General features: G+C 38.3%; 1 protein-coding gene across 1 annotated transcript in view; it reads right to left on the bottom strand.

The window, feature by feature from the left end:
* The window catches only part of LNPEP (leucyl and cystinyl aminopeptidase), a 104,909-nt gene that overhangs the window by 61,198 nt on the left and 16,835 nt on the right, over positions 1–26,876 (bottom strand). The window contains exon 2 of the mRNA XM_007197483.2: positions 1,664–2,504. Coding sequence (XP_007197545.1) covers positions 1,664–2,504 — 841 coding nt within the window. The remainder of the gene's footprint in view (positions 1–1,663; positions 2,505–26,876) is intronic.

Genomic DNA, 26,876 nt, shown 5'->3' with positions numbered 1-26,876 from the left:
ATGGAACCAGGTAGGTTAACGGACTTATATTTTTTGTAATAGCAGAGTTTCACAAATTTTAAAGTACTATTTAAAAAAAAAATACTCTATTTCGTAATTTTAAGAATGTCTTCCCATAGTATGAGTGTGTTTCGTGTTTGGTAATTGCAATCATTGTTGCTTTTGTTGTGGTCATCCATGTACAATGCTTGGTGTCAGTTTATTTATCTCCTGTAAAAATAAAATACAGTGTGTGTGTGTGGGAAAAAAAAAAAAAAAAAAGAATGTCTTCCATTTTTCTAGCATTTTCCACAACTCAATCCAGCCCACAGCAAAGGGTCAACAAGTGACCATGTCCAAAACCACCCCACCCTGCCACACAACATTGATTCTTCCCATTATACACAAGCAGGCCCAAGAGAATCCAAGGGCAATAATCTGACTGGAAGAGATGACTACGGTATTTGTCTTAAAGGTCTGATTGCATACTAAGAACACTGTTTTTATGTATATCCTGTAATTCCTAGAGATGATGGAGATTATAGAAGGAGAAGTAAAGCCGAGAAGCCCCAAGCTACCCCTGCAATTATAAATTTGCTTTTCATGTCAGATCTCATGGCAAGAGCCAGCATGCCATTTACTTTAAAAGTATTACATTAAGGGGAAAGAGAAAAATTACTTATCTGAATAGGACTATAGATCTTGCTTTGTCTCTTTCTCCAGTTAAGAAGGATCAAAAAACTTAAGACAGATTTAAAATATTCATTTCTATTTTTCTCAATATACCAACATACATTAGCCAAATGGCCATCAATGGTAATTCACATACTGGTTTGCAAAGGAACATGAGAGAATGCTCCAATGCACTAAGCAGATCTGACAAGGACTTTGTACACGTAAGAAAAGTGACATTACTGCTACTTAAGAATAGTCTGTATGCAACTGTGCACTGCATCTTTCCAGAAATTCAAACTACATCTATGAATACTAAGATTAAAGAACAAAATATATGGTTTAAATGGGGAGCTGAATAATTTTATGTTTTAAGTCACTTTTTAAAAATTAATCTCTCCAAGATTTCTTTTTTTTTTTTTACTTTTCCATCAGAAATCCAAAATAGAATGGCATTAAAAAAAAAACCCAGCAAAGATTAAGGATACTAAAAATTACATATGTAAGTATACAACACTTCTTCATGCTTTCTTTCTCTATCTCAGTAAGCACCTCCTAAAAGCTCCACACAATAGGAAACTAAGACTGAAAGAATAACCCGTATTCTTCTATATTTGGTTCACATGGAGACCTTGAAGGTGATAGAAAACTAGATTCATCTTATAAGATATGAAAAGCTCAAGATAACTTAAGTGTTTGTGATAGAGAATGTAACTGATATAATCCTTGTCCATTTCCTTCCATCAGCATGCCCCCAGCCCCACCGTGACATATCATATATATGATTGATATATATATATATATATATATATATATATATATATATACTCAAGGCTTTGACTAAGAGAGAAAGAGTATACTCTTCCAAATCACCATTCTACTATTTTGCACCTAACCTCTTAAATTAAAAAAAAAAAAATTGCAGTTAATGTCTCTAGTGTGGGCAAAGGGATCCATGTTGCAGAAGTCATCAGAGAGCAAAGAAGCAGAATCATTTAAGAGGGCTACATACTTTTTCTCATTACTTTCATCTGTGTAGGAGATGCCATAAAACCCATAGTAAGAACGAGATATATTTGCCGAATACTCTATCTTCAAGGTATAATTGTGCCCTTCAAGAAGGGCCTCGGGGGCAACAATGGCGATTTGTTCATGAAATGGATATTCCAGGACATCAACTTGTTTTTCTTGGCTTGAAACTGCTGACATAAAGGTCACTCTTGAAATATTATGGCCTGTGCTGTGAAGAACTATGTTCCATGTGGCCTGAAGAGCCTGAAATGAAATCGTCACAGAGCCCCTGAATGTCATCGAGGTTAGGTTTGGGTGTAGGTTAAGTTCATAGCGTACTGGCATAATGGCAGTGGGAAGCCTGATTTGTGCCCATGGAAACAACTTCCCATTAGTTGCAATTGGTTGAATTAATCCCATTGATTGGTTTTTTTTATGGCAGCCTTCTTTGGTAAAGGTACATCTGGGCAGTAGATAAATCACCATGATTACAGAAACAGCAACCACAATGACAAAAGCACAGACCACCATGGTCCTCGCAGAGGGTACTGAACAAGTCCCATCTGAGCTCTGCCTGTAGCCAGCTGCACTGTTTCGAAGGCCCGAGCTCCTGTTCATGAAGGACATGCCCAGCAGCTTTGCGGACGACTCATAATCCTCTTCGTCCTCATCAATCTCATGCTCACCAAGACCCCGCACCAACAGTCGCGAACCCCGGGGCTCATATTCCACCTCATCAGGCTCTAGAGGATGTAAACAAGGTTCTTTGGCTAAATCCACCACATCTGGTTCTTCCTCAAACATGCTGTTTTCAATCATATTCCTGGGGAGCGGAAGCCGATCTAAAAAAACCAAAACATAAGGACCAGGCACAGAGTTAGAAAAAAAAAAAAAAGCTTGTAACACCATGTTTAATCTAAGAGTTTTTTTTTAAGCACTAAGACTTATTTCCATCTCAGAGCTGCTGAATTAAATAAGATGTTTATAATATTCTTGTATCATCCATTAAAAACTCAAGCATAGATAAGAGCGTATCACAGTCTTAAAATAAGAAAGCTAAACAAACAGGCTAGTATCCAAAAAGGCAGCTGAGATTAAATACTGATTTCCTTAATACACTCCTGCCCAACAACCTGGGCCCTTGTCCTGAGCTTTAGAGGGCCCTGCTTTTGCCCGCCTCTAGCTGTGCATGTCCCCAACAGGGTGAGGCGTCAGTAAGATCAAAGAATGCCCATCCATAGTCCATGTCCCTCTTCTGCAGTCTAGGTACCAGAATCCCCAGAATTCCTGCCTAAAAGGCTCAAACCTGCTTCTATGGCCTTGGTGGGTCTCCTCTCTGAGTCCCATTCTCCCTAGGGAGGACCACAGCTGGAATGCCCATTCATAGTTTGAATGATGGTTAAGCAACAGGCTGGATTACTTTTTCCCCCTTGGAAGAGGGATGTTTCTGTTCCACAGCAAACTGCAAGGGGCAAATTATATAGAAAATTTCCATAATCAAGAAATAATTTTTAGGACTTCCCCGGTGGCGCAGTGGTTAAGAATCCACCTGCCAATGCAGGGGACATGGGTTCGAGCCCTGGTCTGGGAAGATCCCACATGCCGCGGAGCGACTAAGCCCATGTGCCACAACTACTGAGCCTGCACTCTAGAGCCCGTGAGCCACAACTTCTGAGTCCATGTGCCACAACTACTGCAGCCCGCGCATCTAGAGCCCGTGCTCCGCAACAGGAGAAGCCACAGCAACGAGAAGCCCGGGCACCACAACAAAGAGTAGCCCCCGCTCGCCGCAACAAGAGAAAGCCTACGCTCAGCAACAAAAGACCCAACGTAGCCAAAAATAAATAAATAAATTTATAAAACAAAAAAGAAAAGAAATAATTTTTAAAAAGACAAAAGAACTATATAAATCAGATAAAACTACAATCCAACCTGTCTTTTCATGCTTCCAGAGCATTTAGAAGTACAAGAGATTCCCCTCTGTAACAACCACATAATACACCATAAGTGTAAGTGTATCCTGGGGTGGGGTAGTGGTAGGAACTTTTAAAACCACACAAAAAAGCTGCACTCTCCAACTTGCCAAGAATCACACACACAAAAAAAAGACTCCAAAAGTAGAGGAGTAAATAATAGCATACAGATCAATAATTCCTAGGGTTAGATTGAAAGCTTGATAAATGAAACCCCCATTAACCTTTCCCTACAAGGTACTTTATACATATCATTTCTAATCCTCACAATAATTCTATAAAATGGCAAGTATTATACAATTTCAGACACAAGAAAACAAACAAGCCAAAAACAGAAATAAGAGTTAATTTACCTTCACAAAGTCACAGTTATTTAGTCACAAAACTGATACTAGAGCTCAGGTCTAAAACTCTGATCCCAAATTTTAGATTCTTTCCATTATTATACTGCATCTCCCTACTCAACTAGCTCAAAGGATGAGAGCTTGTACCTATTTCTTTTGTATTTGGCAATGAAGTTGCTTAGAGTATTATTTCACCATCAGCAAGGCAAAACTTACATAAAATTCCTTAGTATCTAGCTTGACATAAATGCCATGTGTTTAGTGCTACGCAATAAGTACTAACTAAAGAGTGGCAACTCATAATACATGAAACCAAGTACCAATAAACATCAGGATAAAATTTAGTGTCTTACTCCTCCAAGTGTGGTCTGCGAACCAGAGCATCTACATCACACAGCAACTATTTAGAAGAGCAGACTCTCAAGTCCCTTCCCTTAATCTGAATTTTAACAAATCCTCAGGAGATTTATGTGCACATAAGTTTGAGAAGCACTGGTCTAAGCCTTCTCCATGGTCAGATCCCGGGCAGCATTGGACTTTGCATCCTTGCGTGTGCTCTGGCCATCCCAACTGCTCGCTCATCTGAGACAAGACAGGCTGCTCTTCTACGCTATGCTCCACTTCTGTTTTCCTGTCTGTTCCCTTGCCGGCAGTGTCATCATTTCTCCCACCCCAGTCCACCTGGTGAACACTTGTTATCCCATAACTCATCTTAACTTGCTACAGTGTAAATTTAAAAAGTTATTTTCTTTTTGTTTCTTCCTTTCTCTTTATTACCTTTCAAAAATACATTTTCTTTTCACTTCATCTCACTCCTTTTAGCTTTGGGGAGCATGCAGACTCCAATGAGGTTGCCTTTTCCTACCTCCTCTCCATCCCCAAATTTATAAAAGCTATGCTGCTTTAAAAGTTTTCTTTGAATAAAACTTTTAATCACTTTCCAGGTGTGTGGGTTCAGCAATCTGCCGTCTACCCATCTCCTGTGACTTGTCTAGAAATGCAAGAAGGGTGACAGTTATAACATTCTGCTTTGGGAATTTAATCTCCTAAACTTCCTATAGTGCCCCAACTTCTTGTGACATAATTTTGTTTTGTTTTGATAGTTAATTGTGTTTGAGACTCATTCATTTCATTAACAGAGCAAATACTGCTGTAATTGAACTCAAAAAATTTTTTTAATTATTAATGAACTCTCAGTGGTTAGAAATTTTCTGTGGTAGTTTTAAGTACCTGGTACAGTAATGCAGATTAGTTGCTTAATTTGCTTTTTCACTTTAAAATGTCTAAAAGGCCTTTCTGACTTTTTTACCTCATATGGGAAGATTATGTTCTCTTAGGTATTTGTCCATGTGTTGTGTTCTTTATCAGACCTGATGCCTGATATAGACAACTATAGGATCTGAGCAGTACGGTTTTATTTAATAAATTTCTAAACTAACTGTAGGTATAATCTCAGCTTAATATTTACAGCATTCCCATACCTGAATTCCACCCCCTTAGAACTTTGCTTTTCTGTCTTTGATTTCTCAGCCATGCCCTGTTTAAAGCCAAGGGGTATTCTGCAGTCTGACCATTTTAGCATCTCCTGTCTGCACTTCATTAACTTCCAAATCTTTTGACCAGGGCTTAGTCAGATGCCAGGCAACACCCAGATAACTTAATTTAATTATTTATCACCCAATCAGGTTAATACCTATGTAGAATTTTAATCTTTCGTAAATGGAACACATCAACCCATCTGCTGTATTTTTACTGCATATTAGAAGCAAACTTTTGTATGTGTGTACAATCATATCAAGTTAAATACATCAAACCAAGGGAAAACACTTTTATTACAGGTAGCCCATGAAGACTGTACTTCAAGTCTATTTAAGAAATCTTGCTTTGGATTCCTAAGTGAGTACACTTTGATCTCAGCATTAAAATTTTAATGTAACACACGACTACCCCTTGTTCTAAAGGGATTTATTTGTATTGAAAGAAGGGAGCCTAAAGAAACAGGAAATTTTCTAAAACCTCTTAAATCCACATATACAAGCTAACTATAAGCCCAAAACAAAGAACGTCCTAGTTGAAATATTTCGGTTTTAAATAACATAGGCCCATGTGGTTATAATCTAAGAAAACTGAAGATATTTCTTTTCATCAGATACCGTGAACGGGTGCTCCTCGATGTTGTCTGTGGACCAGTGCCAATCCACAAACTGTTTGTTACCCGTCTGTGACAGGATACACACAGAAAATTGGTATTTAAAAACTTTTATAGCTAATTGATGGTAATGTTATGTCTATCGAATTTAGTAATTTTAGAAATGGAGCTTATATTTTACATGTCTTTTTTCATTTCAGTTTTCCAATGATTCATTTTTTTATGCTACAAAATTTCTGCAACAAAGAAACAAGGAACCTTGATTCTTCAGCTCAGATAACATGAGAAGCAATGGGCTGGATTGTCACTATTACGGCAATCCAGGTGGATATAAAGTTAACAACTATTACGGTAGCAGTGGAAGTGAAAAGGAGGGAATGAGTACAAGTTATGTTAAAGAGTGAGAACACACAGGAACTGATGCTCTGTTGGGCTGGACAGGCCTGTAGGATGGAGACAGAGGGAAGTCTATTCAATTCCCTATGACATTCTGGCTTGGATAACTGGAAGAAGGAATGCCACTAACTGAGATGAGAATACAGGTTTCATATCCTCCCTCTTGGTTTTGTGTGTGTGGGTGGTGGTGGGGGACTGAGAATGGAGTTGTGAGATGGCATCTGGTATGGGACATGACATATTTATCTGTCAGAGAGCCAGATGGAGATGTTTGATTAATAGCATACTTTAGAGTTAAAAGCCTAACTTTAGACAGAGGTTCAAATTCTGGCTCTTCCACTGACTGCTTGATCTCAAACTGGTTAACAAACATCCCTTAGCTTCAATTTCCTCACCTATACGTATGGAAAGCAATACTATTTTGTAGGACTGTTATAAGGATTATGTTTTGTGGGCCTGGACTCAAAAGAGGCATCTGGGTGGAAAATTCTGATTTCAGAATCAGCTGCGTATACGTGATAATTAAAATCATGCAGATAGATGAGACTACTGAAAGGGAAGTAAGAGTCAGAGAACATCACCATTGAAGAGGGGCAGCAAAGGAGAAGAAGAATGTACCAGAGGCAGGAAAATCAGGACAGTAGAAAGCAAAGGAAGAGTTTCATGAAGAAGGAAGTGGTTGGTGTTAAACGTCTTAGAAAGGTCAAGTACAGGGGACTTCCCTTGTGGTCCAGTGGGGTTAAGACTCCACGCTTCCAGTGCAGGGGGCACGGGTTCGATCTCTGGTTGGGGAACTAAAGTCTTGCATGCCATGGGGTGTGGCCCAAAAGAAAAAAAAAAGAAAGAAAGAAAGGTCAAGTACAATGAAGCTGAGAGAGGCCACTAGATTTGGCAACCAGAGAATCAGTGACTTTTATGAGGCACTTTCAGTGGAGCAGTGGGAACGGAAGCCTGACTTCGGTGGCCCAAAGAAAGGATGGGAAGTTAACCAGGCAAGGTAAGTGCTACAGACAATTGTTCCAAGGTATACAACTGTGTACCAAGAGAAAACATAGGGTCAAACTAAAAGAAAATAGGCATCGAGAAGGGTTAAATCCTTTTGTTTTTGTTTGTGTCTAAGATGGAAATAAGGTGTATTTTTGTGAGGAAGGAAAAGCAAAGAACAACAAAATGTGAAGGTGGAGCAGACAAGAGGCAACGCTGGAGGAATATTCCAGAGGGCTAGGAAGACATCAAGAACTCCAGTAGAGCGACTGACTTCGATGGGAGCTGGGCACTCTCTTCCTCCAGGCCTGGAGGACAGGGGGTGGAGTATAGGGAAGAGGTGTGGATACACAGGAGCATGCCAAGCTGAGGGTGTGAACAGCAGACAGCCTCCATGTTCTCTGTGACAGAGGTGGCAAGGCCATCTGCCCAGAGCCAAGGCAGTTGTGGAGGAGGCATAGGAGGCTTGAGGAGAAAAATAAAAAACAGATGCTATGGGAGAGGACCAGGCAGGGGTGACCCAGGGACAAAGCATGCCTGGAAGTTCAGTAAGCCCACCGGAATTTGTCATACCTCCAGTCTTTAAAGTCTTACCAGCCCAGGTCTAAAAGAAGAGAAAGCATATTATATGTAGTATTTTACCATAATTAAAAATTAAAAAAAATGAAAATTTAAAAAGAGAGAGAAAGCAGATGGTTAATCCAGGGTTAAACATGTAGGTAGGACGTGATGAGAAGCTAAAGGGAAAATGCACAGAGGGTGGTGGCAAGAGAGTAAGTGCTTAAATGAGGGGTTCAGTTTAGAAAAGGGGACAAAAAGTAAAGCTATGGCAAACAACATAGTGAACGATTCGAATAAAAAGAGCAAACTTCCCACAGACATTAGTCCCTTTAAACTGCTATCACATTTTCTGAGAAAATGAAATGAAATGGGATGTATTTTCAAATCAACAAACCAAAACAACTTTAAAGAATAAGCCTAATCTAAATAAGGCTTCTTGGGCAGATACAAGAATTGGTATATTCAATTAGGTATACTATAGCAACTTGCTATATTCAAACTAGGCCCTAACAATAAATGATTACTCTTCTTCTGAGGCCGTTAAGACATATTTGAATAGAACTAAAAGCTCTATGTGTGAGACAGCATTTATATCTTCTAGACCATTTCCAAATGGAAACTTCACTAAATTTCTGAAGGGATGGCTAATTATCAAATAAAGTAACTATTTCTCTAATGAGCAATCCTTTTCCATCAAAAAGAGGCTTTATTTTAAAGAAGTTTAAGCTGAAAAAGAAAAGAAAAAGACTAGAATTTATAACAAAAAATTGATTTTTCTATACAAGTCTTATCTGGCAAAACATTACCCAACCCCCAGACCACAATCAAAGAAAACCTCTTCCTATTAACCACAATGCCCACTTTAATAAGTTACAAGTTTAGATATATAATTTTCTCACCAGAATCTGAAGGGCAGTCATTAACACTGAATAACTTTGGAAGAAGTTTTAAGTACTGTAGTTCCTTTCTCTGACACATCCTGTTTGCTTACACCTCAAAATATAAGCAGGGTCATAAAATACAAAAACAGAAAGTCCTGCATACATTCTTACTTTTGCCACTAGTAACAGTGCGTTTTCACAAACCTCTTTTAATTTTCCAGTTGACAGGCCCAAGGTCATAGCCCAGGATGTAGGATCCAAGTAAGGTCCCTCTCTCTTCCATTCCCCTCACCCCCCTTGTCTCCCTTGTGAAGAGAGAAGAGAAGTGAATGGACAATTGGGGGTGGGAGGTGGGAAGATCAGAGAGAAATGATTCAGTTCATGAGCACCATAAGCTCCATATACCTATTTGGTTCTAAGAGAGACTAAGATTTATTTTTCCCTTTCAAGCTACCCTAAAGTTCACTTCAGTACATATAAAAATGCTGTGGGAGACTTCCACTTCCAATATGACAGAGTAATTGGTACCAGACTTTCCCTCCTCTCATAAACAACTATTAAACTGGACGAAATGATCCAACTATTTTCAGGTACCCACCAACAGACAGAGCAAGAATGTGACCTCTGAGGGAAGGAAAGTGTGAGCCCACATTTGCTTGGTTCTCTGCCTTGGGACATATTCTTAACTGTAGTACAGTGAGCTAGAGTCCAAGCAGAGCAGGGCTGGGAGGCAGAGACAGGGCACTGCAGAGGAGGGAGCTGTACAGAGGGGGGATCACAGAAGTTTGTATAAGGGTTTCCTGAGAGTCCTTAACCAATGCAGTACACATAATTACGTAAGGCTTACAAAAGAGTGGCTGTATTAAGGTTAATATGGAATAGAAATACGAGAGGTCAAGCAGCTTAAGGGAAACACTGGCAGTCTGACCCAGTCCGAACAAAGAGAACTCATTAACACTCTGAGCATGAGACACTAGAAAGGCTTCACTTTAGGAGTAAAGACACACCCAGAGTAAGGCCTACTCTAGATCCACACTAACAAAGTCTAAAACCAAGCCCTAATAAAAATCCACAGTAGAAACAGAATATGGATGATGAGTTTTGCTGGGTTAAAGGAGCCTGAGAAAAAACCTTGAGCTTTCCACAGATCTACCATAGCAAAATATAAAGCCAAGCCTACACAAGATGATCAGCCAGGAACTAAACTGCCCACTAAAACAAAAATCAACACTCTACAGAGCAATTTTTTAAAAATACAGTATCTAAAGTAGGTAAAGACTTTAGAGCAGCTATTATAAACATGTCTCAAAAAGTAAAGGAAAATGTGTTTATAAACAACAACAGAGAAGAATACATGAACAGATGGGAATCTCAGCAGAAAAATCAAAACTAGAAAAAAGAACCAAATGGGAGAAAAAAATGGAACTTCTAGGACTGAAAGGTTCAATAACTAAGATGAACAAGTCATTGAATAGACTTAATACTGGATTGGACATAGCAGAAGAAAGAGTCTATGAACTTGACAGATCACTATCAATCACCAATTTGAGGAATAAAGAGAAAAAAAAGAGTCGAAGAAAAATGAACACAGCATCAGAGATTTGTGGGACAATATCAGATGGTTTAACACATATGTAATAGGAGCCCCAGAAGAAGACCATGAGAATAAAGTAGAAAAAATATCTGAAGAAACAATAGTTAAAATTTTATTGTTGGATGAAAACACTATTTACCAGATCCCAAACTTAAAAGCTGATCAAACTCCAAGACAATAAATACAAAGAAAATCATATCTAGCTTCATCATGGCTAAACTATTGAAAATTAAAGATAAAGAGAAAATCTTTAACGGAGCCCAAAAACAATATGTTACATACAGGAGAAAAAATAATTCAAAGAATGCTAACTTCTCATCACAACAATGGAGACCAGAAGATGATAGAACAACATTTTTAAGCGGCTAGAAGAAAAAAAATTGTCCATTCAGAATACTATATCTAGTGAAAAATCCTTCAAAAACAAGCTAAACGTACTTTCAAATAAAATGAAAGCTGACAAAGTTCTTCTCAAGCAGATGTGCACTACAAGAAATTATAAAAAAGGTTCTTCAAGCTGGAGGGAAATGATACCATATGGAAACTCAGATCTTCAGGAAGGAAAGAAGGACACCAAAAAATGATGAATAAGTTTTTAAAAAATAAAAGTTTATATTTTTTATTCTTCTTAAAGTTTCTTTAAAAGACTATGTTTAAAAACTATCTGCAGCTTCACAATCTCTGGAGGCGGGAGAGCACCGCTCCTGCTTTGAAAGTGGGGCTCCACTCTGCAGCAGGCCATGGGGTGTTGGTGGCAGCTCCTGCTGGGGCTGTGGGCAGTCCCACCCACGTGGGCTGGGCGCGAGCTGCTCAACATCTGCATGAACGCCAAGCCCCACAAGCCAGAGACCAGCCCGGAAAAAAACAAACAAACAAAAAAAACTATCTGCATAAAACAAGAATAACATGTGAGCAGTTTTGAACATATATAGAAATAAAAGGTATGATAACAAGAGCATGAAAAATGGAGAGGGTGAATAAGAATTATATTAAATTATATTTGTGAATTGAGAAGGAGAAATGGACGTGTCAACTGAGGAGTAGGAGCTGTGAAGCAGGAAGTGAGAAAGGTCAGGTGTAAAATGTGAAGTGGTACAATTCTGACTATAAACAGACTTTAAAAAGTTAAGGTTGCGTATTATTAGCCCTAGAATAATCAATGAAAAAGTAATTTAATACATGCATAGGTACAAAACCAATAGTGTAAATAAAAGGAAATATTAAAAAAATACTCAATTAACCCAAAAAGAAGGCATTAGAAGAGAAAGAAACAAAAACAAAAGGGACAAATGAAAACAATGGTAAAATGGTAGACTTAAACCCAACCACATAAATAATTTCATGAACTGTAAGTGGATTAAACATTCCAACTAAAGGGCAGAGACTGTCATATTGTATTAACAAAAAAAAAGCAAGATTCAACTATACGCTGTCTATAAGAGACAAATTTAAAATTTAAAGACACAAATAGGTTAACAAAGCAGAATGAAATTTTACAATGATAAAAGGAGAAATTCATCAGGATAAGACACCATTCTTAAATATGTATGTACCCAATAATAAAGCTTCAAAATTCATAAGCAGAAAATGGCAAAACTCAAGAGAGAAACAGAAACATCCACAACCATAACTGAAGATTTTATCACCTTTCTCTTCATAATTGATAGTAGACAACAAAAAAGTACAAGTAGGCAACAAAAAAGTACAGCCATAGACTATATGAAAGATACTATCAACCAATTTAAATGCCTAGCTGACATTTAAAGAACATTACGCCAAACAACTACAGAATACATATGGATCATTCACCAAGATGGACCATATGCTGGGCCATAAATCTCAATAAAAAAGACTGAAACAATCTTTTTAGAGACTATGTTCTCTGACCACAATGGAAACAATTAAAAACCAATAATAGTTAATCTAGACAATCTCTAGGTATTTGGAAAATAGAAAATATACTTCTAAATAATCCATGAGTCAAAAATAAACCACAAGGAATTTAGAAAATATTTGAAACAAATAATAAAAACACAAGATATCAAAACTTGAGAGACATTTTACTGCTTTAAATACCTGTATTAGAAAAAGGTTTAAGACGTTCAAGATGGCAGAGGAGTAAAATGTGGAGATCACCTTCCTGCCCAAAAATACATCAGAAATACATCTACATGTGGAGCAACTCCTACAGAACACCTACTGAACGCTGGCAGAAGACCTCAGACTTCCCAAAAGGCAAGAAACTGCCCATGTACCTGGGTAGGGCAAAAGAAAAAAGCAACAACAGAGACAAAAGAATACGGATGGGACCTGCACCTTGGGGAGGGAGCTGTGAAGGAGGAAAAGTTTCCACACACTAGGAAGCCCCTTCACTGGTGGAGACGGGGGGAGGCAGAGGGGGGAAGCTTCGGAGCCATGGAGGACAGCGCAGCAATAGGGGTGCAGAGGGCAAAGTAGAGAGATTCCCGCACAGAGGATCGGTGCCGACCAGCAGTCAACAGCCCGAGAGGCTTGTCTGCTCACCTGCCGGGATGGGTGGGGGCTGGGAGCTGAGGCTCCGGCTTCAGAGGTCAGATCCCAGGGAGAGGACTGGGGTTGGCTGCATGAACACAGCCTGAAGGGGGCTAGTGCGCCACAGCTAGCTGGGAGGGAGTCCAGGAAAAAGTCTGGAACTGCCTGAGAGGCAAGAGACAGTTGTTTCAGGGTGCGTGAGGAGAGGGGACACAGAGCACCGCCTAAACGAGCTCCAGGGACGGGCACGAGCTGCGGCTATCAGCACAGACACCAGAGACGGGCATGAAACGCTAAGGCTGCTGCTGCAGCCACCAAGAAGCCTGTGTGTAAGCACAGGTCACTATCCACACCTCCACTCCCGGGAGCCTGTGCAGCCCGCCACTGGCAGGGTCCTGTGATCCAGGGACAACTTCCCCAGGAGAACACATGGTGCGCCTCAGGCTGCTGCAACGTTATGCTGGCCTCTGCTGCCGCAGGCTCACACCACATTCAGTACCCCTCCCTCCTCCCGGCCTGAGTGAGCCAGAGCCCCCTAATCAGCTGCCCCTTTAACCCCATCCTGTCTGGGCAGGAACAGACACCCTCCGGTGACCTACACGCAGAGACGGGGCCAATCCAAAGCTGAACCCCAGGAGCTGTGTGAACAAAGAAAAGAAAGGGAAATTTCTCCCAGCAGCCTCAGGAGCAGCGGATTAAATCTTCACAATCAACTTGATGTACCCTGCATCTGTGGAATACCTGAATAGAAAATGAATCATCCCAAAATCGAGGCGGTGGACTTTGGGAGCAACTGTAGACTTGGGGTTTGCTGTATGCGACTGACTAGTTTCTGGTTTTATGTTTATCTTAGTTTAGTATTTCGAGTTTATTATCATTGGTAGATTTGTTTATTGATTTGGTTGCTCTCTTCCTTTATTTTATTTTACTTTATTTTTCTACATATAGATATATATTTTTTTCCTTTTTCTCTTATTGTGAGTGTCTATGTGTATGCTTCTTTGTGTGATTTTGTCTGTATAGCTTTCCTTTTACCATTTGTCCTAGGGTTCTGTCTGTCCGTCTTTTTTTTTTTTTTTTAGGATAGTTTTTACTGCTTGTTATCATTGGTGGATTTGTTTTTTGGTTTGGTTGCTCTCTTCTTTCTTTTTTCTATTTTTTTTATTACTTTCTAATTTTTTAATTTTTAGTAATATTTTAAATTTCTTAACTTTAATAACTATTTCTGTTTATTTCCTTCCTTCCTTCCTTCCTCCCTCCCACCCTTCCTTTTCTTCTGAGCCTTGTGGCTGACAGGGCCTTTGTGCTCTGGCGGGGTGTCAGGGCTGTGCCTTTGAGGTGGGAGAGCCAAGTTCAGGACATTGGCCCACCAGAGACCTCCTGGCTCTACATAATATCAAACGGCAGAAGCTCTCACAGAGATCTCCATCTCAATTCTAAGACAAAGCTCCACTCAACAACCAGCAAGTTACAGTGCTGAACACCCTATGCCAAACAACTAGCAAGACAGGAACACAACCCCACCCATTAGCAGAGAGGCTGCCTAAAATCATAATAAGGTCACAGACACCCCAAAACACACCACCAGTTGCAGTCCTACCCACCAGAAAGACAAGATCTAGGCTCATGCACCAGAACACAGGCACTAGTCCCCTCCACCAGGAAGCCTACACAAGCCATGGAACCAACCTTAGCCACTGGGGGCAGACACCAAAAACAATGGGAACTATGAACCTGCAGTCTGCGAAAAGGAGACCCCAAACACAGTAACTTAAGCAAAATGAGAAGGCAAAGAAACACAGCAGATGAAGGAGGAAGGTAAAAACTCACAAAACTAAACAAATGAAGAAGAAATAGGCAGTCAAGAAAAAGAATTAAGAGTAATGACAGTAAAGATGATCCAAAATCTTGGAAATAGAATGGAGAAAATACAAGAAACATTTAAGAAGGACCTAGAAGAACTAAAGAGCAAACAAACGATGATGAACAACACAATAAATTAAATAAAAAATTCTCTACAAGGAATCAATAGCAGAATAACTGAGATAAAAGAACGGATAAGTGACCTGGAAGAGAAAAGAGTGGAAATGACTACTGCAGAGCAGAATAAAGAAAAAAGAATGAAAAGAATTGAGGACAGTCTTAGAGACCTCTGGAACAACATTAAACGCACCAACATTCGAATTATAGGGGTCCCAGAAGAAGAAGAGAAAAAGAAAGGGACTGAGAAAATATTTGAAGAGATTATAGTGGAAAACTTTCCTAATATGGGAAAGGAAATAGTCAATCAAGTCCAGGAAGCACAGAGAGCCCCATACAGGATAAATCCAAGGAGAAACATGCCAAGACACGTATTAATCAAACTGTCAAAAATTAAACACAAAGAAGAAATATTAAAAGCAGCAAGGGAAAAACAACAAATAACATACAATCCCCATAAGGTTAACAGCTGGTCTTTCAGCAGAAACTGCAAGCCAGAAGGGAGTGGCAAGACATATTTAAAGTGATGAAAGGGAAAAACCTACAACCAAGATTACTCTACCCAGCAAGGAACTCATTCAGATTCAAAGGAGAAATTAAAACCTTTACAGACAAGCAAAAGCTAAGAGAATTCAGCACCGCCAAAACCAGCTTTACAACAAATGCTAAAGGAACTTCTCTAGGCAGGAAACACAAGACAAGGAAAAGACCTACAATAAGAAACTCAAAACAATTAAGAAAATGGTAATAGGAACATACATATCGATAATTACCTTTAATGTAAATGGATTAAATGCTCCCACCAAAAGACATAGACTGGATGAATGAATACAAAAACAAGACCCATGTATATGCTGTCTACTACAAGAGACCCACTGCAGACCTAGGGACACATACAGACTGAAAGTGAGGGGATGGAAAAAGATATTCCATGCAAATGGAAATCAAAAGAAAGCTGGAGTAGCAATTCTCATATCAGACATAACAGACTTTAAAATAAAGACTATTACAAGAGACAAAGAAGGACACTACATAATGATCAAGGGATCAATCCAAGAATAAGATATAACAATTTTAAATACTTATGCACCCAGCATAGGAGCACCTCAATACATAAGGCAAATGCTAACAGCCATAAAAGGGGAAATCAACAGTAACACAATCATAGTAGGGGGCTTTAATACCCCAGTTTCACCAATGGACAGATCATCCAAAATGAAAATAAATAAGGAAACACAAGATTTAAATGATACATTAAACAAGATGGAATTAATTGATATTTAAGGGCATTCCATCCAAAAACAACAGAATACACTTTCTTCTCAAGTGCTCATGGAACATTCTCCAGGATAGTTCATATCTTGGGTCACAAATCAAGTCTTGATAAATTTAAGAAAATTGAAATCATATCAAGTATCTTTTCTGACCACAATGCTGTGAGACTAGATATCAATTACAGGAAATAATCTGTAAAAAATATAAACACATGGAGGCTAAACAATATACTACTTAAATAGCCAAGAAATCACTGAAGAAATCAAAGAGGAAATCAAAAAATCCCTAGAAACAAAGGACAATGAAAACACGACAATCCAAAACCTATGGGATGCAGCAAAAGCAGCTCTAAGAGGGAAGTTTATAGCAATACAATCCTACCTCAAGGAAAAACAAACATCTCAAATAAACAACCTAACCTTACACCTAAAGCAATTAGAGAAAGAAAAACAAAAAAACCCCAAAGTTAGCAGAAGGAAAGAAATCATAAAGATCAGAGCAGAAATAAATGAAAAAGAAATGAAGGAAATGATAGCAAAGATCAATAAAACTAAAAGCTGGTTCTTTGAGAAGATAAACAAAATTGATAAACCATTAGCCAGACTCATCAAGTAAAAGGGGACAAGACTCAAATCAATAGAATTAGAAATCAAAAAGAAGTAACAACTGACACGGCAGAAATACAAAGGATCATGAGAGATTACTACAAGCAAGTATATCCCAATAAAATGGACAACCTGGAAGAAATGGACAAATTCTTAGAAAAGCACAACCTTCAGAGACTGAACCAGGAAGAAATAGAAAATATAAACAGATGAATCACAAGCACTGAAATTGAGACTGTGATTTACAATCTCCCAACAAACAAAAGCCCAGGACCAGATGGCTTCACAGGCGAATTCTATCAAACATTTAGAGAAGAGCTAACTCCCATCCTTCTCAAACTCTTCCAAAATAGAGCTGAGGGAGGAACACTCCCAAACTCATTCTACAAGGTCACCATCACTCTGATGCCAAAACCAGACAAAGATGTCACAAAGAAAGAAAACTACAGGCCAATATCAGTGATGAACATAGATGCAAAAATCCTCAACAAAATACTAGCAAAAAGAATCCAACACCATATTAAAAGGATCACACACCATGATCAAGTGGGGTTTATCCCAGGAATGCAAGGATTCTTCAATATACACAAATCAATCAATGTGATACACCATATTAACAAATTGAAGAATAAAAACCATATGATCATCTAAATAGATGCAGAAAAAGCTTTCGACAAAATTCAACACCCATTTATGATAAAAACCCTCCAGAAAGTAGGCATAGAGGGAACTTACCTCAACATAATAAAGACCATATATGACAAACCCACAGCCAACATCATCCTCAACGGTGAAAAACTGAAACCATTTCCACTAGGATCAGGAACAAGACAAGGTTGCCCACTCTCACCATTATTATTCAACATTGTTTTGGAAGTTTTAGCCACAGCAATCGGAGAAGAAAAAGAAATAAAGGGAATCCAAATCAGAAAAGAAGAAGTAAAGCTGTCACTGTTTCCAGATGACATGATACTATACATAGAGAATCCTAAAGATGCTACCAGAAAACTACTAGAGCTAATCAATGAATTTGGTAAAGTAGCAGGATATAAAATTAATGCACAGAAATCTCTTGCATTCCTATACACTAATGATGAAAAATCTGAAAGAGAAATTAAGGAAACACTCCCATTTACCATTGCAACAAAAAGAATAAAATACCTAGGAATAAACCCACCTAAGGAGACAAAAGACCTGTATGCAGAAACCTATAAGACACTGATGAAAGAAATTAAAGATGATACAAACAGATGGAGAGATATACCATGTTCTTGGATTGGAAGAATCAACACTGTGAAAATGACTATAATACCCAAAGCAAACTACAGATTCAGTGCAATCCCTATCAAACTACCAATGGTATTTTTCACAGAGCTAGAACAAAAAATTTCACAATTCGTTTGGAAACACAAAGACCCAGAAAAGCCAAAGCAATCTTGAGAAAGAAAAACGGAGCTAGAGGAATCACGCTCCCGGACTTCAGACTATACCACATAGCTACAGTAATCAAGACAGTATGTTACTGGCACCAAAACAGAAATATAGATCAATGGAACAGGATAGAAAGCTCAGAGGTAAACCCACGCACATATGGTCACCTTATCTTTGATAAAGGAGGCACAAATATACAATGGAGAAATGACAGCCTCTTCAATAAGTGGTGCTGGGAAAACTGTACAGCTACATGTAAAAGAATGAAATTAGAACACTCCCTAACACAATACACAAAAATAAACTCAAAATGGATTAAAGACCTAAATGTAAGGCCAGGCACTATAAAACTCTTAGAGCAAAATATAGGCAGAATACTCTATGACATAAATCACAGCAAGATCCTTTTTGACCCACCTCCTAGAGAAATGGAAGTAAAAACAAAAATAAACAAATGGGACCTAATGAAACTTAAAAAATTTTGCACAGCAAGGGAAACCATAAACAAGACGAAAAGACAACCCTCAGAATGGCAGAAAATATTTGCAAATGAAGCAACTGACAAAGGATTAATCTCCAAAATATACAAGCAGCACATGCAGCTCAATATCAGAAAAACAAACAACCCAATTCAAAAATGGTCAGAAGACCTAAATAGACATTTCTCCAAAGAAGATATACAGATTGCTAACAAACACATGAAAGGATGTTCAACATCACTAATCATTAGAGAAATGCAAATCAAAACTACAATGAGAAAAACAAAAAACAAAAAACAAAAAAAAACTACAATGAGGTATCACCTCACACCGGTTGGAATGGCCACCATCCAAAAATCTACAAACAATAAATGCTGGAGAAGGTGTGAAGAAAAGGGAATCCTCTTGCACTGTTGGTGGGAATCTAAATTGATACAGCCACTATGGAGAACAGTATGGAGGTTCCTTAAAAAACTAAAAATAGAACTACCATACGACCCAGCAATCCCACTACTGGGCATATACCCTGAGAAAACTATAATTCAGAAAGAGTCATGTACCACAATGTTCACTGCAGCTCGACTTACAATAGCCAGGACATGGAAGCAACCTAAGTGTCCATCGACAGATGAATGGATAAAGAAGATGTGGCACCTATATACAATGGAATATTACTCAGCCATAAAAAGAAACGAAATTGAGTTATTTGCAGTGAGGTGGATGGACCTAGAGTCTGTCATACAGAGTGAAGTAAATCAGGAAGAGAAAAACAAATACTGTATGCTAACACATATATATGGAACCTAAAAAAAAAAATATATATATATATATATATATATATATATATATATATATATATATATATATATATATATATATATATATATATATATATGGTTCTGAAGAACCTAGGGGCAGGAGAAGAATAAAGACACAGATGTAGAGAATGGACTTGAGGACACAGGGAGGGGGAAGGGAAAGCTGGGATGAAGTGAGAGAGTGGCATGGACATATATACACTGCCAAATATAAAATAGATAGGTAGTGGGAAGCAGCCGCGTAGCACAGGGAGATCAGCTTGGTGCTTTGTGACCACCTAGAGGGGTGGGATAGGGAGGGTGGGAGGGAGGCGCAAGAGGGAGGGGCTATTGGGATATATGTATATGTATAGTTGATTCACTTTGTTATACAGCAGAAACTAACACACCATTGTAAAGCAATTATACTCCAATAAAGACGTTAAAAAAAAAAAAAAGGAAAAGAAAAAGGTTTAAAATCAATGATCTAAGTTTCCACCCTAAGAAGCTAGTAAAGAATAGCAAATTAAACGTAAGTAAGAAGGAGAAATAATAAAGGGCAGAAATCAATGAAATAGAAAACAGAGAAACAATAGAAAATTAAACAAAACATGCTGGTGGAGGGCAAGAAACCAGTGTTATTGGCTCTAAATCATATTTTCCCAGAAACTGGCCTAAAAATCCACATATATCAAGTCCTGGTGGATCTCCAAGACGAAATTCTACTACTCCTCAAAAGTCTAGTTGCATTACAGAGACAGATCAGAACTAGCTCCTAAGCTACAGGCAGAGAGCCCAACAGTCTTACATCTCTGTCCCTCTTTCAAGAAGACCTGGAAAACACAAAACCATTTAGCCAGTGATAATGCTATAGCTATACCCAAATTTAGAAAAAACATATGTTCTACCCTTCCTGTTAAATAAAAAACTAGGGAATTTTTTTTCTTTGAGGCGGGGGCACAGTGGTAAATCCTAGTATTTAAAATGGATTAGAGAGGTACTATTTAAAGGAAACCTCTTATGATCTCTTCAAAAGTAAAATATTCTTAAGCAAAAAACTATACTTAACTATTTCTGTATTTAGATTTTTGTACATTTTTTCTTAAAAAGGGAAATCCCTTTTTAAGTTTCCATTTAAAATTTTAACTGAGTACTTCTCAATGGGAAAATGCAAAAGAAAAAAAAACTGGCCTCATTTTTAAGCATTTAATTTAAAGTGCTCACTTCATTTAGGGTAATCACAACTCTGGGTCTCATTATGCAGAAATATAACCATCCTGCAGTAGTTCAGGTTACAGTTATATGAAAGGAATCTTCATAGCTAGCACCTTTGTTCTGAATCTCAGTGACCCAATGGCCAAACTTATATATAAACTAAGTCAGTCCTTGGCTCTAAGCGATGCTTCCTCAAATCCTGAAAGGACACACAGCCACCATGCACAGTGCCTGCTCTGCCTCTGACCCATATGTGAGACCATCACATGTTGCAAACATCTCAGTTTCTCTCAAACACGCATGGCTGGTGTGGCCACTTCATCTTCGTACCCGTATCCCAACCTCTCCACTCTCCTTAGCCCAAAGGCCTCTCTTTTCTCCCTCTTTAATACACTAGTCCAATGTAATCTTTTCAAATCCCTAGTTTCTTTCAGCTTTTTAAAATCAATTCAACAAATGTCCTACTCTGACCTCTTCCACTACCCTCCCTAAAATAGTACACTATTTTAAAATAGTATAAAAACGAAGATGCCTAACTGTTCTCTTAGGATGAAAAGGTTAGAAGGACTGCAATAACAAAATGCTTAAATGAGCCCTGAAAAAATTAACCCAGTGAGACTTCCACAGATGATATTCTTTGCCCCCTCAACGGTGACTCCATGGACAATCTAGGAAAAGCAGCTTGATTTATAGTAAACCTGACATTATCTGGTCATCTCTCTAAAGTAATCCTGCCAACTTGGAAGATTATCCAGTGCAGGCTTGCTTCTTGGTAGCCATTGTCCATAACGTTTTATTTATTATTAGACTGTGTAGTGTTGATTATGCTGGCTGCCCTGCCAATGTTCTACAGAGACTACAGCGAGAGATCAGAACAATCACTCCCCGGTGATGAGTCACTGCAGCCTCTCCACACTACACACCACTGGCAGCCTCTCAAACCTGGAAAATGGAAGTTGTGCACACTACACGCTTACATAGCCTCCCACATTTAGGATGAAATACTAAGTTCCAAAACCTGTTCCATATACTTTCTAAAATACATTTTAATCCTGGTAAATTTTTGCTTAGCAAAGAATTACAGGTTGAGGAAGAGAAGGTTTAGAAAATTTTCAAGGCCTCGTTTATCCTATAGAGAGGAGAATTTCTGCGTAAGTGAACTATAATTTTAAATTTTGCTTCACACTTAGGTAATTGCTCCAGGGAGGGGCTCTTACCTCATTCATCTTTGTATGCCTGGTACCTAGCAGGGAAGAAGGCTGCAATAAATGTTGAAATCAAAGCAGCAGTACCCAACACATTAAAATGAAGTATTAAAGAAAATTACATCCATGTCCGTTCATAAACTCTTTGAGAGCTAAACCCAGGTTTACTGAAGCTTGGCATAAGACAGGATTAATATGCTAGCTATGAGGTTAAGGAAGTCCTTCTCTAACACCTGTTATGAGGCTAGGTTTAGTAGTACTTCAGTGATTATGAGCTCTGAGTCACTGCACTTCATTTTTACCGGACATTGATTTTACAGACTACATTTCCTCTTCACTCCTCAAAGCCAGCATATAATTTAAATCAATTATGGTTTAGGAGGCATAAAGTATAGTGAAGAGAAGCTGGGGGTTCTAGCTCTGGCTCCACCACTTATTGGAACCTCACTTTCCTCCTTGTTAAAATGCGAATAACAACTTCCCTGTCTGCTTTATCCTAAGGGTCAAATAAGGTAAGTGGGTCATAACACTATGCAAATTATTTAGTGCTACGTTAATAGTTTATTGCTAACATATTACATAATTAGGGTAGGAATTTCAAAATCATAAGCAAATAAATGTATCTTCTACTTTTCAGCCAAGCACACTAGTATTTCTCTTTAAGAGCCATCAGTATAATTTCCCCCCTCACATCTTTTATTATAAAATATGATGCGTAAATGTCACTCCTGGCACATATCAGTAAATAAATTCATAAAAGAAGAAGAGTCTGGAAACCTCATTTTGTCTTCTATACCATAAATATCAAATGACAGCATAGGCAACAACTCTGACCTCTTGATGTCTTTTAGGCTCAGCAACAGCAATGTCCATAGAGGACGTCAGCCAGTGTGGAACAGGATAACTTCAGATAATTGTATCTGATTCTCAGAGATTTTAATACACAGGTTTTACATTTTAAGTCATCTGACTCCTAAGACATTTGTCAAATGGTTGCCTTGATTGTAAAGACACTACAACTCTTCCCAAAAATATCCCTAGGGATTAAGTGTATCTAAAGGCCACACTCATTTGCTATAATTGCACTTACACAATAAAACTCAGATATCCAATGACAGCGACAATTTGTAAGAAGGCAATTTAAACTTACATAATGCCCAACATTTTCTGGCTGAAATAACCTAAAAGGCAGCATTACACAGACACTGATTTTACTTTACCAAACTAAAACATTCAGTCCATAAATTTTCTACCACTTTCAAATTCTACACTGCATTATATTTACTGAGTCTAATCACAGCTGCTATTTTTCTGTGCAGTTTTGTGGTCCTATGAGCAAAAATCAACATTTCATTGCTACAGGGAAGGAGTAAAGAAGATGAACTACTTGCTAGTTTAATGTTGCAGCTATGAAGTACATTATTTTAAATATCAAGGAGAACATTTAAAATGAAAAGGAGGTGTTTTGCCAGAGAATGCCAAAGACCAAGGAGAGTACCAAACAGAAACAAGAGCCATAGCACATAAAGAATCCCACCGTGAAATGCTTCAGATATACAATTTAATGTAAAGGATCAACAAGAGGAACAAATAAACACCTGAAGTTTAATACAAACCTTAACTGTAAAACAAGATTTAAAAAATGAGGAAGGAGTCATTTCCTTCAGTAAAGGAAGGACATTTTCTACCTCAACAAACAAGGTATATGTTATTGTAACCTATGCCCACTTAATAAAACTCCAAATTAAGCAACGTTCCCCATTCCCTCTGTGCAACATTTTCTGATGCCAAGTGCCCACTGAATATCTCCAACTAAAGGGCTACTCTCTAGAAGGTTCAAGCACTTATTCTCCCACCAAAGCAGACACCAAGAATTAGTGTCTGCTCGCAAGTCAGTTTATGCTAGTTAACATTATAATTACAGTTATGCAATAATTAAGTATTGCATTAAATGAAAAAAATACAAAAAGAAAATTGTTCCTATGAAAACTGAGCTATGCACCAGAAAGACCCTACAAAGGCGAGTCCCCAAAATTAACACTGCTGCCAAATTAAGTATTAGCCAAGAAAAACAAAAAAGATTGGGCGAGAGGGTGTCCTAGAAAAATGTTTATCCCAGGCTCCAAAGTGTTTAAGTTCTCAAACCACTTGAAAAAAAAAAAAAAAAAGGACCTGGAAATGACAGATGTATCGCGGGTAGCACATACGTATGGAAGAAGATGGAAGTAGAACTCTAATCAGTGGACCCACATGCAAAATAAAAGCTTTAGCTGATAAGATGTTATTAGCAACTAAGTTTACACATTTTGACTTGAAATGCTAAAGGAATGTAGTTTTCTTTATGGTTTCCATTTTTAACAAGGTTTTAAAAATTATTCATTATGTTTGAGATCATGTTAAAGGGAAGTTGATATAAGTCTAAGGCTCACACCTAGGAGTTCATCCTGACAGTCAAGAGCACATATCTGTTTCCCCAAACACAAACTATAATGTATGCATTTACTTGTGAACGTCTAAAGAACAATTTTACTGTAACACTTAAGAACCTAGCTCTGCAATGTTATACTCATTAGTGAGTTTAAACCAGGTAATTTTAAAAATCATGTCTCATCAATACACGTCAAAAGCCTAAAATACGTTCTTTGAACAAGTAACTCCACAAGAGGAATTTCTCCTAAGAGTAACTGCACAGACACATATGTATACGAGTGTTTACAGTAGTTTTGTTTACATAGCAAGAAAAAGGAAAAAACCTATATGTGTAACATTAGGGGATAGGTGTATTCACACCCAATAAAGTATTATTCATACATAAAAATTATTTACATCTATTTTACTCCATTGAACACCTTTGAAAAGGTGTTCAAAATATAGTATTAAGAGGCAGGTTATAGAATTTTAAATGAACATTCATCTTGCTGGATACACTGTAAATAAAAATGTTAGTGGTTATTTCTGAAAGGTGGAGTTATAGGTATGTTGGGTGTTTTTATTATTTATATTTTCTACTTTTTATACATAGAAAACAGGAAACGCCTTCCAACATGTACAGATCATGTTTTAATCTGTCAATTTAATTTATTAAATTAATGAAAAATTGTCAACACTGTTGAGGTGTCTTAGAAATGGCCCTAGATAGTGAAATCGACAAACCTGGATACCAGGATAGAATTTGCTATTAATCTCTCATGGGACCTCCTATTAGAAATCGGAGTCTGTATCTCCAACCCTTAAATCTGTACTGGCCTTGTAACTTGCTTTAAGCAATGGAATGCAGCAGAAGCAACACTGTAAAATTTCCAATCCCAGGTTTTAAGAGACCTTGTAGCTTTCACTATTTCTCTTTTGCTGACCTGGGAGCCCCATTAGAAGCAATTTGAGCTAGCCTCCTTGTGGGTGAGGAACCACATGGAAAAACCAGCCCAGCCAACAGACAGTGCTAACTGCCAGATATGGGAGTGAATCTTCCAGCTCCAAATTAAGCTCCAGATGATGGCTGCTACAAGTAACCTCAGGCAAGAGCGGTGGAAGAAACATCCAGCTGAGCCCAGCACAAATTGCTGACATACAACATCATGAGCAAATAAATGGTTGCTGTTTTAAGCCATTAAGTTCTGTGATCTATTACGCAGCAAAAGATGACGAATTTACCCAGCATCCACATAGTATACTATTCATGTTTTGGATGTACTATTCTTATAGACTAATTTATCCTCCTAAAACAAAATTAAGATTATACTGTACATACTAGTTCTATGATTCTCTGGCATCTTTGAAATGGAACATATGCAGGGCCTCATGGTTATTTTAGATTTCAACTCAGACACATAAGGAGAGAATGGAACACTGGGTATTCAGAACACTTCACATGCTTTATACAAAAATCCTGTGTGCAGCTGTGGTCTTTTCTTCCAAAGCCCAAGGGCCTTGATGTACCTGACTTCATAGTTTCTCACTCCCTCATCAGTGGATGTGAGGCTGCTCTGCCTGGTGTCCCAGAACAGGACCAGGTTAGACACTGAAAAAAGTAAAACCAAGTTCACAATCACCACCCACCATTCTAACACCACCACCAATAATGATGATGATAAAACTCAACATTCACTGAGGGGTTTAGCACATGCTAGCAATGGGCTGAACACAGCGGAGTAGTTAAGAATGTCTCTGGATCCAGACTGCTCTGCCATTTCCTGTGTAACCTTGAGCAAGTTACTTCATCTTTCCAAGCTCAGTTTGCTTATTTGTAAAATGGAGATAATAACAGTATCTATCTCACTGAGTTGTGAGAATTAAATGAGATACGTGTAAAACATTTAGAACAGAGCCTAGCACACAGTAAGTGCTCAATAATTATTAGTTTTCTGTATTATGTAATCAACATTTTACATGTGTCATCTCATTTAATTTAATCCCCACAACATTCTATGGATGAAGAAGTGTCAGGGAGGTGAAGAACTTGCTAGGAAGTGGCACTGAGTTCCAAACTCACATTTTTCTGAACTGCAGTAGCTAAACCCTTCAGCACCATGTGACATAACTTAAAGTAGCCGAGGAGTGTCAAACCAGACTCCTTGTGCCAGGGACATGTTGCATGTCTTCACAGCCTCTGGAGTTGGGCAAGGGTGATCACAGAGCCACCTCTAGATCAGAGCTGAAGAGCTGAGGTTGAGGATGGCCTCAGAGATTAACACAACAATGTGTCAGACAATGGCACTGTGGTTCCAGTTCTCTGAGCCAGCACTTAGTAGGTACTCAAAGAGTGCTGTTTGATTTTGTCCAACTGCATTCACTGTATCACTATTCCATTATGGGCAGTAAGTTGAACTCCCTCCCT

Source organism: Balaenoptera acutorostrata, chromosome 2 (genome assembly GCF_949987535.1).
Source record: "Balaenoptera acutorostrata chromosome 2, mBalAcu1.1, whole genome shotgun sequence".
NCBI classification, from domain to species: domain Eukaryota; kingdom Metazoa; phylum Chordata; class Mammalia; order Artiodactyla; family Balaenopteridae; genus Balaenoptera; species Balaenoptera acutorostrata.
The sequence above is the reverse complement of the archived record's forward strand: the minus strand, read 5'-3'. Positions and strand labels throughout refer to the sequence as shown.